The following is a 14,924-nucleotide window of genomic DNA, read 5'->3' as shown; positions in this document are numbered from 1 at the left end:
GGGTGACAGAGCGAGACTCTGTCTCCAAAAAAAAAAAAAAAAAAGTAATTTAAGCGCCAGGCGCGGTGGCTCACGACTGTAATCCTAGCACTTTGGGAGGCTGAGGCGGGTGGATCACAAGGTCAGGAGTTCGAGACCAGCCTGGCCAACATGGTAAAACCCCATCTCTACTAAAAATACAAAAATTAGCTAGGCATGGTGGCATGCGCCTGTAGTCCCAGCTACTCAGAAGGCTGAGGCAGGAGAATCGCTTGAACCCGGGAGACGTAGGTGGCAGGGAGCCAAAATCACTGCCACTGCACTCCAGCCTGGGCGACAGAGCGAGACTCTGTCTAAAAAAAAAAAAAACCCAGTAGCTTAAGGACACATAACCACTAAATATGGACTTGAGGACCAAGCCCAGGCCCTCTGGCCTTTAATACCCACTTTTCTGCTGAACCCACACTGTGGAGCTCCGCAGCGCTTCTGCTGGAATCAGCTTTGGAACCAGACAGCCTTGGTCCCCCATCCCAGCTGCTGTGCTCCACCCTCCTGGCTCTATGACCTTGAACAACCTTCAGGGAACAGCTTGGCTAATCTTGACACGCGGGGAGACAGGCCACACCCCCGAGCCTGGCTCTCCCCTCTGCTTCCCACTTTCCCATTGACTTCCTTTGCCTGCTTCGCTCACCAGTGTATAGTGAGCTCCTCCCTGGGGCTGTGTGCCGCGCCCTCTCTGGACTTCCTTCCACACGCCCTCCCTCTGGAGCCATCTCCTTCTCTCCTGGCCTCACCCACCATCCACAGTAACTTTCACCTCCTAGGGTTGGGTGTTTACTAGGAGTCAGGTGCTGTGTGATTTTACAGGCTCTCATTTAATCCTTTACAACCCTCTGAGGTAAGTCCTATTATTATCCTTCACTTTACAGATAAGTAAACCAAGGTATGGGAGTGAGGTCATGCACCCAAGGTCACACAGCCAGTCACGTGAAAGCCAGTGTACAGGGTTGGATCTGCCTGGCCTCAAAGGCTAAATGAACACCAGGTCTCCACCACTTTGAATGCCCAAGACCCTCACATCTCAATCTGCAGACTGGCAGGGTGCGGCAGCTCATGCCTATGATCCCAGCACTTTGGGAGACTGAGGCAGGAGTATCCTTTGAGACCAGGAGTTTGAGACCAGCCTGGGGCAATATAGGGAGTCCCTGTCTCTACAAAAAATTTAAAAATAAAAAATTAGGACAGGCGCAGTGGCTCACGCCTGTAATCCCAGCACTTTGGGAGGCCGAGGCAGGCGGATCACAAGGTCAGGAGTTTGAGACCAGCTTGGCCAACATGGTGAAACCCTGTCTCTACTAAAAATACAAAAATGAGCTGGGCATGGTGGCTAACGCCTGTAATCCCAGCTACTCGGGAGGCTGAGGCAGGAGAATTGCTTGAACCTAGGAGGCGGTGATTGCAGTGTGCCGAGATCATGCCACTGCACTCTGGCCTGGGCGACAGAGTGAGGCTGTCTTGAAAAAAAATAATAATTAGCTGGGCATGATGGCGCCCACCTGTGGTCCCAGCTACAAGTTTGCTCCAACCCAAGAGTTCAGGCTACAGTGAGCTATGATCACACCACTGCACTCCAGCCTGGGCAACAGAGCAAGACTCTGTCTCTAAAATAAATCAATTTCCATGGCCAGGCTCAGTGGCTTATGACTGTAATCCTAGCACTTTGGATGACTGAGGCTGGAGGATTGCTTGAGCCTCGGAGGTCAAGGTTGCAGTGAGCCATGATCTCATGCCACTGTACTCCAGTCTAGGTGACAGAGTGACACCCTGTCTCTAAAAAACAAATAAAATAAATCTCCTGACCACAAATCCAGTTGCCTACCTCCCTGGCCCTTGGAGGCAACAGGTAGCCCTCACGCTCACTCATCTCCTCCCATCTGGCAGCCATCCTTGTCAACCCAACCCCTCAATGCCTCTATTTCCCTACCACCGTCACCTTGCCCCTGGATGGCTGTGGGGATCTCAGCTTCCTCCAGTTCATTTTTTTTTTTTTTTTTTTTGAGACGGAGTCTTGCTCTGTCCCCAGGCTGGAGTGGAGTGGCATGATCTTGGCTCACTGCAGCCTCCGCCTCCCGGATTCAAGAGATTCTCCTGCCTCAGCCTCCCGAGTGGCTGGAATTACAGGCACACGCCACCACACCTAGCTAATTTTTGTATTTTTAGTAGAGATGGGGTTTCACCATGTTGACCAGGCTAGTCTTGATCTCCTGACCTTGTGATCCGCCTGTCTCAGCCTCCCAAAGTGCTGGGATTACAGGCATGAGCCACCGCTCCCGGCCCCTCCAGTTCACTTTCTAGAGAGAAGGATGCCACGTCCTTCCATCTTGCACACCCATCATACAAATTGTTCATCTCACACTCCCAGTGAGAATATTTTTCTTTTTTCTTTTTTTGAGACGGAGTCTCACTCTGTCGCCCAGGCTGGAGTGGAGTGGCATGATCTCGGCTCACTGCAAGCTCTGCCTCCTGGGTTCACCCCACTGTCCTGCCTCAGCCTCCTGAGTAGCTGGGACTACAGGTGCCCGCCACTATGCCTGGCTAATTTTTTGTATTTTTAGTAGAGATGGGGTTTCACCGTGTTAGCCAGGATGGTCTTGATCTCCTGACCTTGTGATCCGCCCGCCTCGGCCTCCGAAAGTGCTGGGATTACAGGCGTGAGCCACCGTGCCCGGCCGAGAATGTTTCCTTAAACTGAAATATGCAAACTGACATTAGCTAATACTTCAAAGCACAGCATACTTACAGCAAAGCTCAAAGCTCAGCACTAATCAGCAAGGAAATAAGTCCATGTTCAGAGTCTTCCTGATATTTTCAGGGCTGTGTGTTTTCGACTTCTTGTTCAATTTCATCAGCAAGACCTGTGCTGTGCCACAGAAGTGCAGGTTCTGCCGTTTTTTTCTGATTCACTGGTACTTGCATTATCACCATTATCTTTTTTTTTGAGATGGAGTCCCGTTCTGTTGCCCAGTCTGGAGTGCAGTGGTGCGATCTTGGCTCACTGCAACCTCTGCCTCCCAGGTTTGTGATTCTCCCACCTCAGCCTCCTGAGTAGCTGGGGTTACAGGTGCCTGCCACCACGCCCGGCTAATTTTTGTATTTTTAGAAGAAACAGGGTTTGACCATGTTGGCCAGGCTAGTCTCGAACTCCTGACCTCCAGTGATCTGTCTGCCTTGGCCTCCCAAAGTGCTGGGACTACAGGCATGCGCCACCACGCCCGGCTAATTTTTGCATTTTTAGTAGAGACAGGGTTTCACCATGTTGACCAGGCTGGTTTTGAACTCCTGACTTCAAGTAATCTGCCCCACCTCAGCCTCCCAAAGTGTTGGGATTACAGGCGTGAGCCACTGCGCCCAGCCACCTCTTGTTCTTTATGGCAGTATGGGAAGGGACTGATACAGGTGTCTCACCAGGTGTCCCCCACCCCTGTGGCTGGTCTCTGCCAGGCATCGTCCCTTCCCTGCTTCTTCTAGCATGGTGTTCCTCTCCCTTTGGGGAACTGCTCCCCTACATTCCTCATAGTTCTCGAGTTGCTCATCTCAGAAGTCTTTCTGCACCCTCCCCTGGGGAAACAAGGGACGGTCAAGTGGCCATCTCGAGGTGGACATGGCCAGAGGGAACGCCTGTACCCAGCTCCTCTGGATGGGCCTTTCCTCGCTCACGCAGAGCAGGCGCCTGTCACACCTGGCCCTCACTGGGCCTCCCTAGTCTGGCCTCACTTTCAGCCCTGCCTGCCAGCCACCTTCAGCTCTCCACTGCCTCCCACGGCAAGCGAGTTCCTGGAGTGGCGCTGAGCCCTCTTGTCCTCTGTCTGGAACAATCTGCCTGCTTACCACACTCTCTGGCAATTCCTGGTTCTCTCTCAGGTCACCCCCCAGGTGCATTTCTCACCAGTGTCAACTGTGGCAGGAACCACAGTTGTCTCAGACACCAGAGAACCCCACGCACTGGCCATACAGTAGGTGCTCAACGAAGACAAGTCAATAAAGATCCAGCCCATGTCCAATCTAAATAACCCAGCCCCTCCCCTGGGGAAGGCCTTTCTCCTTGGGTACCACCCCCCCTTCAGCAGCACTCCACAGTCCTCCCTGGTGTCTGGAGGAAGCCATCAGGTCTGAGATATTGTGGGTGTCCTTCTTCTGACAGTAGGGAAAGGCCAGCCAGGGGCGGCCAGGACCCAGGGAAAAAGTCAGGCAGACTCAAGATGGTTCGTGCTTGCCATGTGTTCCCAGAGAGGGAAGGCACCGCCGGGCTCAGACAAAACGAAGCAGTTTGATTCACACGGCTCCCCAAGTGGATTCTCCTGACACCGGCCCAGGCCAGGGCTGGAGCCTCGGGGGACAGGCGGGGTACCGGCTCCCACTTTCCATTCACATGGAAAATTTCTACACAATTAAAATATTAAAGTAGTGGACCAGTCAAGAGGTAATAGGTGTTTATTAAAAACTTTTTCACCCAGAGGCAGTTAACATTTATAACTTAAAACCCAGCCCACTACAAAAAGGGATGGGAGCAATAAAAACTGTGCAACATTGACCAAAGGACCCAGACAGACGAGGCCCGGGAAGGGCAGCCCAGGGGACTGGGGTCTGTCCTCTCCCGAGGCCCAGAGCAGCTGCATTGTGGAAGCCGGGATGCCCCCAGCCCCTGGCGGGGCCCTGTGCATCGGCCTCTCCGGCTGGGGCAGGGACCCCCGAAAGGCCATCAGTAGTAGTGTGTGCTCATCGCGCAGCCTGGACGCTCAGCCACTCACTCTGCTGAAGGACACAGAGGGACAACTCAAGATCACCCTAGGCAGGACGGGGTGCCCCAGCCGCCCACGCTGAGCCCAGACATGGTGCTTTCCTGGTCATCAGGGCACGTGTCGGCCCCGTGGGACCCAGGGGAGTGGGGCCGGGGCTCTTCCTCCCAGCCCTTCCCAGCACGGTTGGCAGCTGCACTCAAGCCCAGAGCCCCCACCTCCGCCATTGCTGAGGCTGCACCCCACGGCCGCTCGATGTGAACGCCAGCTGCCGCTCCTGCACAGGCAAAGACAGGGGAATCATGACCTCAGGGACCTCCACTCTCAGCGCTCCCCTGAGCCCTCTGGCAGAGCCTCGGGCCCACCCCAGCTGGCCTGGGCGGTGCCTCACCCGCGGTCTCCCTCCAGTGTGCTCTGGATTTCCTTCAGGACTCCTGCAGGCCGGGTGGGAACAGAGGCCCACTGAGGCCCTTGGGGCGGCTAGCCACAGCCCTTCCACCCCCTTTCTCCGTGGGTGCCCATGGATCTGTACCCCGCCTCAGGGCAGTGGCCTGCCCAGCCTCCCTTGACCCTGACCCCCCTTCCCCACCCCTCCTGCCAGCCCCACCCTCTCCCACCCAACTCACTCTCATCACTGAGCAGAGCGCGCTCCATCACCAGGCCGGGCTGCTTCTCTGGAAGGTATAGGCCGGGTCAGGGCGCCCCGCCTGGGCCCTCCTCGGCCTGGCTCGCTCTCTCCTTACTGAGGTCAGGATGTGGAAGCCCAGGGCCCAGGGCTGGAAGGAATGCCGTCTCTATTCCCAGCCCAAACACTACCTGCTCACTCGGGACCCTTCCCTCCCGTCCAGCCCCAGGTCTGGGCCGGGTGTGGCCCAGGTGTGCATGGGCCCAGGAGGCCTGTCTTACCCTCGCCATCACTCTGAGTCCCTGAGTTCCTGTGGGGGGAGAGACAGTGAGGACCAGGGCCCCCGGGCTCCCTGCCCGGCTCTGAGAGCCCTGGTCCCATGAAGAACAAGTCAATGGCACAGCCTGTCCTGAGCAGGAGAGCCTGGGAGGTAAACTGAGTCCTGCCCTGGACTGCCAGCTTACACAGGGGCAAGGGGCACGCAAAGAGGCAAGGAGAGCCAGAGCCTGGGAGGGTAGGCTGAGCTTGTGGGGAGGTGCCTCCAGCCAGGCAGCAGTGGGAGCCTCAGGGTATCTCAGAGAGGGCAGGGAGGGGCGGGAGAGGCCTCTGGCCCTTTCACTCACCTGGCTCGGCTCGGGGCCTTCTTGGGGCCCGCACCGTTACCAGGGCGGTGGTTCTTGGTTTCTGCTGAATCCACCAGACACCGGGGCTCCACCAGCCACTTGGTGGAGAGAGAGAAGCGCTCAAACTCCGAGGGTGAGATCAGGTAGAAGCCTGGGGAGTGGGAGCAATGCTAGCGGCCTGGCCTGGCGGCTGCCAAGGCTGCCTCCCCACCTGGGGGAGTAGGGGCTAGCGCTCCCTCGCAGTTCTCCGCTTAAGGCCCATCCAGTCTGGCCGTGGCCACAACACCCCTGGCCACCCTTCCCGTCCGTGCAGTGCCCGGGGCCCCGACATCCACCCAGCCCGGCTCAAACACCTTGGCCATATTTGGTGAAGACGCAGGAGGCGATGCCACTGACGTCCTCCCGGCGGATGCAGCTGTAGCGCACCTGGGGCTTGAGCAGGGGCAGCGAGACCACCTGGATGTCGCCCAGGTTGGTAAGGACTGCCAGGTGGTGCTCCCCGTAGTCCTCGGCTCGACGACTGCCGAAGTGGGCCACGCTGACCCGACGCACTCTTGAGCCCTCCAGGGCCGTCAGCTTCAACTTCAGCTTGGCACTCACCTTGGGCAGCGTGAACACCTGGGGGCGTGGGGTGGTTGTTCATGCCCATGGCCAAACCAGTTCTCCTGCCCTGTGCTGCTGCTGCTGGGCCCTCCCCTCCCCGCATGCCTCCCGGTGTCCTGACAAACCCTTGGCTCTCAGATGCACAGACACGGCCTGGGAGGATGCCGAGGTCACTGACTTCCCTGTCTGGATTTTTTTTTTTTTTTTCCTCCGAGATGGAGTCTTGCTCTGTCGCCCAGGCTGGAGTACAGTGGTGTGATCTCGGCTCACTGCAACCTCCGCCTCAGGCAATTCTTCTGCCTCAGCCTCCCGAGTAGAGCTGGGATTACAGGCGTCCACCACCATGCTGGTTTTTTTTTTTTTTTTTGAGACGGAATCTCGCTCTGTCGCCCAGGCTGGAGGGCAGTGGCGCAATCTCGGCTCACTGCAAGCTCCGCCTCCTGGGTTCACGCCATTCTCCTGCCTCAGCCTCCTGAGTAGCTGGGACTACAGGTGCCCGCCACCACGCCTAGCTAATTTTTTTGCATTTGTTTGTAGAGACGGGGTTTCACCGTGTTAGCCAGGATGGTCTCGATCTCCTGACCTTGTGATCTGCCCGCCTCGGCCTCCCAAAGTGCTGGGATTACAGGCATGAGCCACCGTGCCTGGCCCATGCCGGGCTATTTTTTTTTGTATTTTTAGTAGAGTCAGGGTTTCACCATGTTGGCCAGGCTGGTCTCGAACTCCTGCCCTTGTGATCTGGCCTCCCAAAGTGCTGGGATTACAGGCATGAGTCACCGCGCCCGGCCCCCTGTCCTGCCTCAGTGTCCTCACACGAGACTCCCCCCTCACTTATTTCCTGTACTTCTGCAGCCCCTCAGACACCAACTGCAAACAAGACTGAGTCCCAGCCATCATTTTTGCCCAAGGTCCGAGCCTCCTGGATGTCCCGGGGAGTCCCAGGGAGACCCGCCGCTGCCCGTGTGGCACCTTGAACTGCTCCTCTGATACGACGAGCAGCTGGTGGCTTCCCTGCATGTCAGGGCTCTTCGACAGATCATGGGCCACTTCGAGGGGCTCGGGAAGGGGTACGCTGTGTCCGTCGAGCACCAGGATGCCCACCACCGGCGCCCGGTGCATCAGCTGGATCTCCTTGGCTAGGGGGAGGAGGTGGGTGTTGGGGCCGGTGAGGGGGTGGCGGGGCTGGAGCCACTCCCTGGACCCAGCCCAGGCAGCCCGAGCACCCTCTGCTCTCCCTGCCCAGCACTCACCCTGCTCTGCCCGCACAGGCTCATCCATTCTCCGCTCGGCGGGGGGCACACGCAGGGAGAAGGCATAGATGGTGCCCCCATTGGTGCCAGCCCATAGCGAGGGGCAGTGCCGGGAGCCTGCCGAGAAGCCATGTTTGGGTGTCTGACCCTTAGCGTGGGAGTCGGGTGGAGCTGGGCAACCAGGGTTTACTCCCAGGTTTTCCCTCCTGGGAGAGGCTGGAAGGCTCTCTGACAACCACACAGGCCCCAACATAGAAGACCCCAATCCCAGGTCAGCTCAGCCCTTGCTGCGATACAGCAGGGGAGAACCAGCCAGGGAGAGACACGTCCTCTGGAGACCAGCAGGCTCTGCTGTCCCCGATCGTCACAGCTGCTCTAGGAGGAAGCTGTCACTCCCTCATTTACAGAGAAGCAAGCTGAGGCCCTGAAAGGCTAAGCGATGGGTCTGAGGCCATGCTTCTAAAGGGTGCTACGGCCTGGATATAAAGCCAAGGGAAGCTGACTCGGAGGCTGAGGCAGGGGAGGGGAGTAAGCAGGCAGGGGCTGCAGTCTGCCCCTGCTCACAAGGGGAAACCCTCTTAGCTCCTACCAGCCAGGCAGGCAGCAGCCCCCGGCATGCCCCCAGGTCAGGGGGTGTCTGCTGCCCACTGCCCCCTGCCCCCCAACCCCAGGCTGGCCACTCACTGTCCCTCAGGTAGGTGTCAGCAAAGTACAGGGTCCGGACGAAGCCTGTGAAGGAGTCCTCTGCCGAGCGAGCCTCGATCTTGCGCTGCACAGGCGCCAGCTCCATGTTCTGGAGGCCTGGCCGCTCAGCCTTGGCACTCCCCTCCTGCGCCTGCAAGGGGTGGGTCAGCCTGAGGGTCAGCTCTGGACTCCCCTCCCCAGGCACAGTGCTTCGCTCAGTGCTGATCCTTGCATCGGAAGGCAGGCCACAGCCATGCCAGCCACCTGCCAGGCCTGCGTCTAGAGGGACCCTTGTCCAAGAGGGAGGTGCCCTTGGGGGAGTCTGCCTGGGCCCCCAGCATGTTGTAGAGAGAAAAAGGAAATCACTAACGTTTACTGGGGATTACTTCTAGGATAAGCATTACAGTTACTGCCTTTCTGCTCAGGAAGCTGAGGCAGAGAGAAGCAGCGTGACCTGTCTGAGGTCACACAATGCGACCTGGACCCTGAATCTTGTTTGTAGCCTAGCAAGCCTGGGGAGCAGGGGCCGTGTGGCCCCCCTGCTGGCTGCTCTGAGCCGAACCTGGGCACGTGGCCGGCCGCAGCCTCACCTCAGGCCTCACCTCTCCTGGGGGGCCAGCCGGGTGCCGCTTCCGGCTGGACACCCGGCTCCGACGCATCCGGCGGAATGACTGACGCAAGGACTTCTTGAGGGACTTGACGCGGGAGAGTGGGCCCTCCAAGGCCAGCTGGTCACTGGGGTGCAGTGTGCACCTTGGGGGGATGGCAGGCTGTCAGTGCTGCTAGGTCCTGGGAGTCCTCGCGGGCCCCACTCCCAGCCCCGGGACCCAGCCGCCCCTGCTCACTTAACAAAGACCTGCCGCCGCTGCTGGTGGTCAAAGAGGCCAAAGCCATGGCTGGTGCCGAAGGCCACGAGCCGCCACTCAGAGTGCAGGGCCAAGGAGGTGACCACAGCTGGGGGCTGACACTGCACCAACACGAAGGGCTGAAAGCCAGGCTCAAAGCGCACGGGCCCTGAGCGGGCTGCCAGGCGCTCGTGCCCCTTCCAGCGGTAGCCCTCTTGGTCCTGCAGCAGGTCGGCCTCCACCTGCTCCACAGCCTGCTCCGCTGCCTCGTCATTCAGTTCCAGTACCAGCACCTGCGCAGGGTGGCAGGTGGCTCAGCAAGCCCTCAGCAAAGGGACGGCAAGGCCGCAGGATGCTACTAGTGGGGACAGCAAAGGAGCTGGGCCCAAGGCTCAAGGAAGGACAAAGGCCTCTGTCCAACCCCAGCTCTCCTGCATTTTTTTTTTTTTTTTTGAGACAAGTCTTGCTCTGTTGCCCAGGCTGGAGCGCAGTGGCACAATCTCGGCTCACTGCAACCTCTGCCTCCCAGGTTCAAGTGATTCTCCTGTCTCGGCCTTCCAGTAGCTGGGATTACAGGCACGAGCCACAAATGCCTGGCTAATTTTTATATTTTTAGTAGAGATGGGGTTTCACCATGTTGGCCATGCTGGTCTCGAACTCCTGACCTCAGGTGATCTGCCTGCCTTGGTCTCCCAAAGTGCTGGGATTACAGGCATGAGCCACCGTGCCCGGCCCAGCCCTTAATTCTGATTTCTGGAGAAGAAACAACCATCCCAGGGACCTCCCGCCAAGGGGATCAAGCCACCTCCATCCACCGGAAAAGCACAGGACACAGAATGTGCGTTAGGCAGGTGGTTGGCTCCTGTCCCTGCTGTCCCCAGTCATCGACCACTCCTCCCAGCTCCCCCTCCCCAGCCCAGCCTGCTACCTGCCCTGCCGTGCCTGCCACAGCCAGGTAGCCGCTGTACTTGCAGAGGAAGATCTTCTGGATGCCCAGCCGGGGGTCATCACTGTAGGGGTCAAAGGAGCCCACCTGGAGAAGGGGAGGGGCCCTGTGAGCAGCCACGGGGGCTGGACCCAGCTGGCCTCTGCCCTTCCTGGGTCCCAGGCTCCTGGCCTCACCTTGCGGAGTGGGGGCCACTCGTCCTCGCCCTGGGCACTGAGGTTCTCGTTGGGGTCCGTGTCGGTGAGGAACACGCGCACAGTGCTGAGTTTGTAGAGCAGCCGCAGGCAGACACCCGAGGCATCCCAGAACCGCACCGTGCCATCCTCGTGCCTGTGGGCAGAACCCGCCTGCCAGGCGTGAGAGGGATGCCAGCCGGGATGCCCAGGGGCTGGCTCGTCCACCTCAGGGCTCTGCTCCCACCCCACATATCCTACTGGGAAGAGGAGGGGTAGCATCAAAGTCCCCTACCCTGTGAGCAGCAGGTCCCTCTGGGGTGGGGCTGGGGTCAGGCTGGTGCCACCATCAATTGGCCACTCCTAGAAAAAGAGACCAAGAAGTCCATGGGAGAGTTTGGCTTGCAGTGGGGCTGGGGCTGGGGCCAGGGCCGGACCTACCATGGTGGAGAAGTGTGCGTTCTGCCGGCTGCCGGCGGCAATGATCCGCTCCCACAGCTTCAGTGGGATGTTGGAGACGTGGTGAGAGCAGGTGATGGCGGAACAGTGCAGAGAAGCCAGGTAGGGCAGCTGGACCGGTGGCCAGCCTGCTGTCTGCAGGTCAATCACCACCAGCTCCTCCTCAGCCAGCACCACCAGGGCATAGGGGTCGTCAAAGGCTGGGGTACAGGGCAAGGGTCAGGGGCCGGGGCCAGGAGGAAGCTGCCCAGCTCTGTGGAATCAGAAGCTCCAGGGTTGGAGCCAGGGCATCTGCAGATCCAGAAAGCCCTGTTCTTGGCTGCTTGAGCAAAGCCTTTCCATCTCCAGGAGGGCAGCAGGTGTGGGCAGTAGCCCTGGCTCTGCATGCAAAGCTGCTGAGAGCTCCCTGGCACAGGGCTCCTGGGGGGATACACCTGGCTGGAAGGCAGGGTCCCAACCAGGATAGGCACCTCAGAGGCATGCAGCTGTGCCTGCCAACCCTCTTCCCTGGTTTCTCCTCCATGGGGCCTGCTCTCCCTGCTCAGATGCACCTGTCAAGCCTCTCCCCACAGGCAGCAGCATGCGTGGTCTTCAGCACACCAGTTGCTAGGGGTGGCATTTTCTTTACTGCACACAATCACCTCACCTCACTCAGGCCTGGACCCAGCTAGTGCTCAATAAATGTGCGCTGGACGATTAAACCATTTGTCTTTTTTTTTTTTTTTCTTTTCTTGAGACAGGGTTTCACACTCTGTCGCCCAGGCTGGAGTACAGTGGTGTGATCTCGGCTCATTGCAACCTCCACCTCCCGGTTCAAGCGATCCTCCTGCCTCAGGCTCCCAAGTAGCTGGGATTACAGGTGTGAGCCACGATACCCAGCTAACTTTTGTATGTTTGGTAGAGACAGGGTTTCGCCATGTTGCTCAGGCTGGTGTTGAACTCCTGGGCTCAAGTGATCTGCCCACCTTGGCCTCCCAAAATGCTGGGATTACAGGCATGAGCCACTGTGCCCAGTCTTTTTTTTCTCTTTTTTTTTTTGAGATGGAGTCTTGCTCTGTCACCCAGGCTGGAGTGTAGTGGTGCGATCTCAGCTCACTGCAACCTCCGCCTCCCGGGTTCAAGCGATTCTCCTGCCTCAGCTTCCCAAGTAGCTGGGATTACAGGCACTCACCACCACGCCTGGCTAATTTTTGTTTTTCTTTTTTATTTTTATTTTTTGAGACGGAGTTTCGCTCTTGTTGCCCAGGCTGGAGTGCAATGGCATGATCTCAGCTCACTGCAACCTCTGCCTCCCGGGTTCAAGAGATTCTCCTGCCTCAGCCTCTCGAGTAGCTGGGATTACAGGCATATGCCACCAATGCCTGGCTAATTTTTTATTTTTAGTAGAGACAGGGTTTCACCATGTTGGCCAGGCTAGTCTCGAACCCCTAACCTCAGGTGATCTGCCATCCTTGGCCTCCCAAAGTGCTAGGATTACAGCTGAGCCACTGCCCCTGGCTGACGCTGCCTCTTTGAAGCGCTTGTCTTCCCTGCTACTCTGGGGTCTGCTGCCCGCTGGCTGCTCCCAGGTGTTCTTTGCCAGATCCCCACCAAACTCCATGCCTCCAAGGCTTGAGGGTGCCCAGGCTCAGCTGTCCCATGGCTTCTCTTCTGTCTTCCTTACCACCTGGGCAGCCTCATCAGGGCCCCTGGTTTCACATCTCTTTTTTTCTTTAAACCTCAAAATCATTGAGCAGCCTTCACACATCTCTGCGTGGATGACTCCAAATGGACACCTTCCCGATCTCTCCCCTGAACTCCAGACCCATAAGCCCCAGTTGTCTACTCAGCATCTCCCTTATGGGTCTGGAGATCAGAGGAGACATTAAGTCCTCAGACTTGATTCCCGCCCAGCTGAGCTTGCTGCACCCTCTTGCCACTACCTTCTCCAGGATTCCTGGTGCTCCCAGCAAACCCTCACGTCATCCTTGACTGATCTCTCCTCCCCTCATTTACCTCTCCCTAGACAAGGGGCCAAGAAATTACAGCCCGAGGGCCAGATCTGGCCTCCTGCCTATTCCTGTCAATATGGCTGTCCTGGAACACGGATACGCCCCTTGTGTTGTCCATGGCTACATGTGCTCTGCAATGGCATTAGGCTGAGTAGCTGTGGGGAAGAAAGCCACCCAGCCCTTTATAGCAACAGTCTGTGAGCCCTGACCTGGCCCCTCAGCCAATGCTGAATGTTAGAAAAGACAGCGTAACCCCAGCCACCTCCTGCCAGTCCCATGGCCTGCACCGCAGCCCAAGCTGAGGTCACCTCTCCCTCGACTCTCACTGGGCTCCCGTCTTTGCTCCACTCCGTGTTCCCCCCATGGCAGCCAGACAGATCCTTCTGGAGCAGAGGCTAGATCATGGCACCCCTGCTCAGGGCCCTCATCTCCCTCAAACCCCAAGTCCTTACCGTGCCTCCACGGCTCTATACAATCTGGCGCTGGCCACATCTGGACCAGCATGGGGGCCATTCTGCCCTCTCTTCGCCCCTACCTCATTGGAGCAAGCCAAGAGCCCTCCCAGCTCAGTCTGCACCCCAGGTCCCTACAGGGCAAGCCTTCCCTCAGACTGTTTCCGTGTCTGCGCAAATACGTCCCCTTATCAGGGAGGCCTTGCCAACCCTTGTCTAAACCAGCACTGCTGTCCTCTGCCTGGCTTTTTTCTTACCTCTGACATTATCTGGCAACCTGCTCACTCTGTCCACATACTCAGATCTAAGTTCCATGGGAACAGGGGCCTCATCTGTTTCTAGAACAGGGCCTGGCATATAGCAGTTGCTCATTAAACAGGAGAGCCTACCAGGGACAGCTGGGTCACAACCCGGCACAGCAGAACCATTACATGAGAGCTTCAGGGTGCCCACATATCATCTGAGGGAAGCACCGCTCATCAGGCACCCACCTCCTGGCCTGCGGGACTGCGGGGAGTTGGGGACACAGAGGGACAATTGCAGGAAGGTGGCCTGTCCTAGAAAGCCCCAGCAGTCTCGAATTTGTAGCTCAGCAAGTTTCTTCCCTCCCTTCCTGACCTTTCCGCTGGGAATCAGGTAACTCAGTTAGCCCGGGGAGTGTGGCCACCATAGCCCAAGAGGCCCCCGCTCTGTGCCAACATGGCCCAAATGTTGTGGAAAGAGCAGAGCTGGGCCCTGCTCTCAGCATCCAGGGTGTGAGGAGGGAGGAGAGGCTGAGAAAGAAAGAAAAGCAGGTTTGGGGTTCCCCTGAACAGGGTAGATAGAGGCCGTGAGTACACAGCCCCGCTCCCTCACCTTTCGGCCTCAGGCCCTTTCAGGCCAGCGTCATTAGGAGAGGGCCCTCCCTCCTGGAGAGCTCCTGCAGGGCTCCTCTCCAGGTTTCAACATCAGCCCTTTCTGGTCTTGCCTGTCACACAATTTACGAGGCTGACTCAGGGCTCTGCCGGTCCTGCTGGACCTCCAGGAGGCTGCACAGCCACCTTCTGCCCTGCCCAGAAGGCGGGCTTTGCCATCTCTAAGCCAGGACCCTCTTGCCTCAGCGGGGTGGGTGTTAAATCCAACAGTACAGATCAGCCCCCTGTGGGCTAAGTCCCATTACAGTCTGGAAAGGGCAGAGAGCCCGGGGCAGACAGGAGGTGTGGCTGGGCTGGGTCTCTAGCTGGGGAGGGTGGCAGGGAGGCAGAGAAAGGAGCTGTAGGGCTTGATGACACTGCACCTTGGGGTGCAGTGAGGCTAAGGGACTCAGGACAGTGGTAGGCTTAGGAACATCTGTGCAGAGCCCTTTTTTTTTTTTTTTTTTTTTTTGAGACACAGTCTGGCTATGTCACCCAGGCTGAGTACAGTGGCATGATCCTGGTTCGCTGCAACCTCCACCTCCCGGGCTCAAGTGATCCTCCCACCTCAGCCTCCTGAGTAGCTAGGACTACAGGTACGTGCC

General features: G+C 58.1%; 1 protein-coding gene across 14 annotated transcripts in view; it reads right to left on the bottom strand.

Annotated features, from left to right (window-relative positions):
• Positions 1 to 4,452: 4,452 nt before the first annotated feature.
• LLGL2 (LLGL scribble cell polarity complex component 2) overlaps positions 4,453 to 14,924 on the bottom strand; it is a 49,234-nt gene continuing 38,762 nt past the window's right edge. The window contains exons 11-26 of one of the 14 annotated variants that reach the window (XM_016930879.2): positions 10,966 to 11,183; positions 10,820 to 10,887; positions 10,528 to 10,681; positions 10,334 to 10,438; positions 9,406 to 9,698; positions 9,151 to 9,313; positions 8,561 to 8,711; positions 7,877 to 7,993; positions 7,596 to 7,762; positions 6,377 to 6,641; positions 6,024 to 6,174; positions 5,682 to 5,710; positions 5,402 to 5,449; positions 5,167 to 5,209; positions 4,994 to 5,052; positions 4,453 to 4,791 (exon numbers count right to left, since the gene is read on the bottom strand). In XM_016930879.2, coding sequence (XP_016786368.1) covers positions 4,784 to 4,791; positions 4,994 to 5,052; positions 5,167 to 5,209; positions 5,402 to 5,449; positions 5,682 to 5,710; positions 6,024 to 6,174; positions 6,377 to 6,641; positions 7,596 to 7,762; positions 7,877 to 7,993; positions 8,561 to 8,711; positions 9,151 to 9,313; positions 9,406 to 9,698; positions 10,334 to 10,438; positions 10,528 to 10,681; positions 10,820 to 10,887; positions 10,966 to 11,183 — 2,039 coding nt within the window. In that variant the 3' untranslated portion in view covers positions 4,453 to 4,783. Of the gene's footprint in view, positions 5,053 to 5,166; positions 5,210 to 5,401; positions 5,552 to 5,681; positions 5,711 to 6,023; positions 6,175 to 6,376; positions 6,642 to 7,595; positions 7,763 to 7,876; positions 7,994 to 8,560; positions 8,712 to 9,150; positions 9,314 to 9,405; positions 9,699 to 10,333; positions 10,439 to 10,527; positions 10,682 to 10,819; positions 10,888 to 10,965; positions 11,184 to 14,924 lie in introns of all 14 variants that reach the window. The other 13 variants (XM_016930880.2, XM_523719.6, XM_009433285.3 and 10 more) reach the window with 13 other exon arrangements.

The sequence above is a fragment of the Pan troglodytes genome, chromosome 19 (genome assembly GCF_028858775.2).
Source record: "Pan troglodytes isolate AG18354 chromosome 19, NHGRI_mPanTro3-v2.0_pri, whole genome shotgun sequence".
Taxonomy (NCBI): domain Eukaryota; kingdom Metazoa; phylum Chordata; class Mammalia; order Primates; family Hominidae; genus Pan; species Pan troglodytes.
This window is presented reverse-complemented; position numbering and strand designations above follow the sequence as displayed.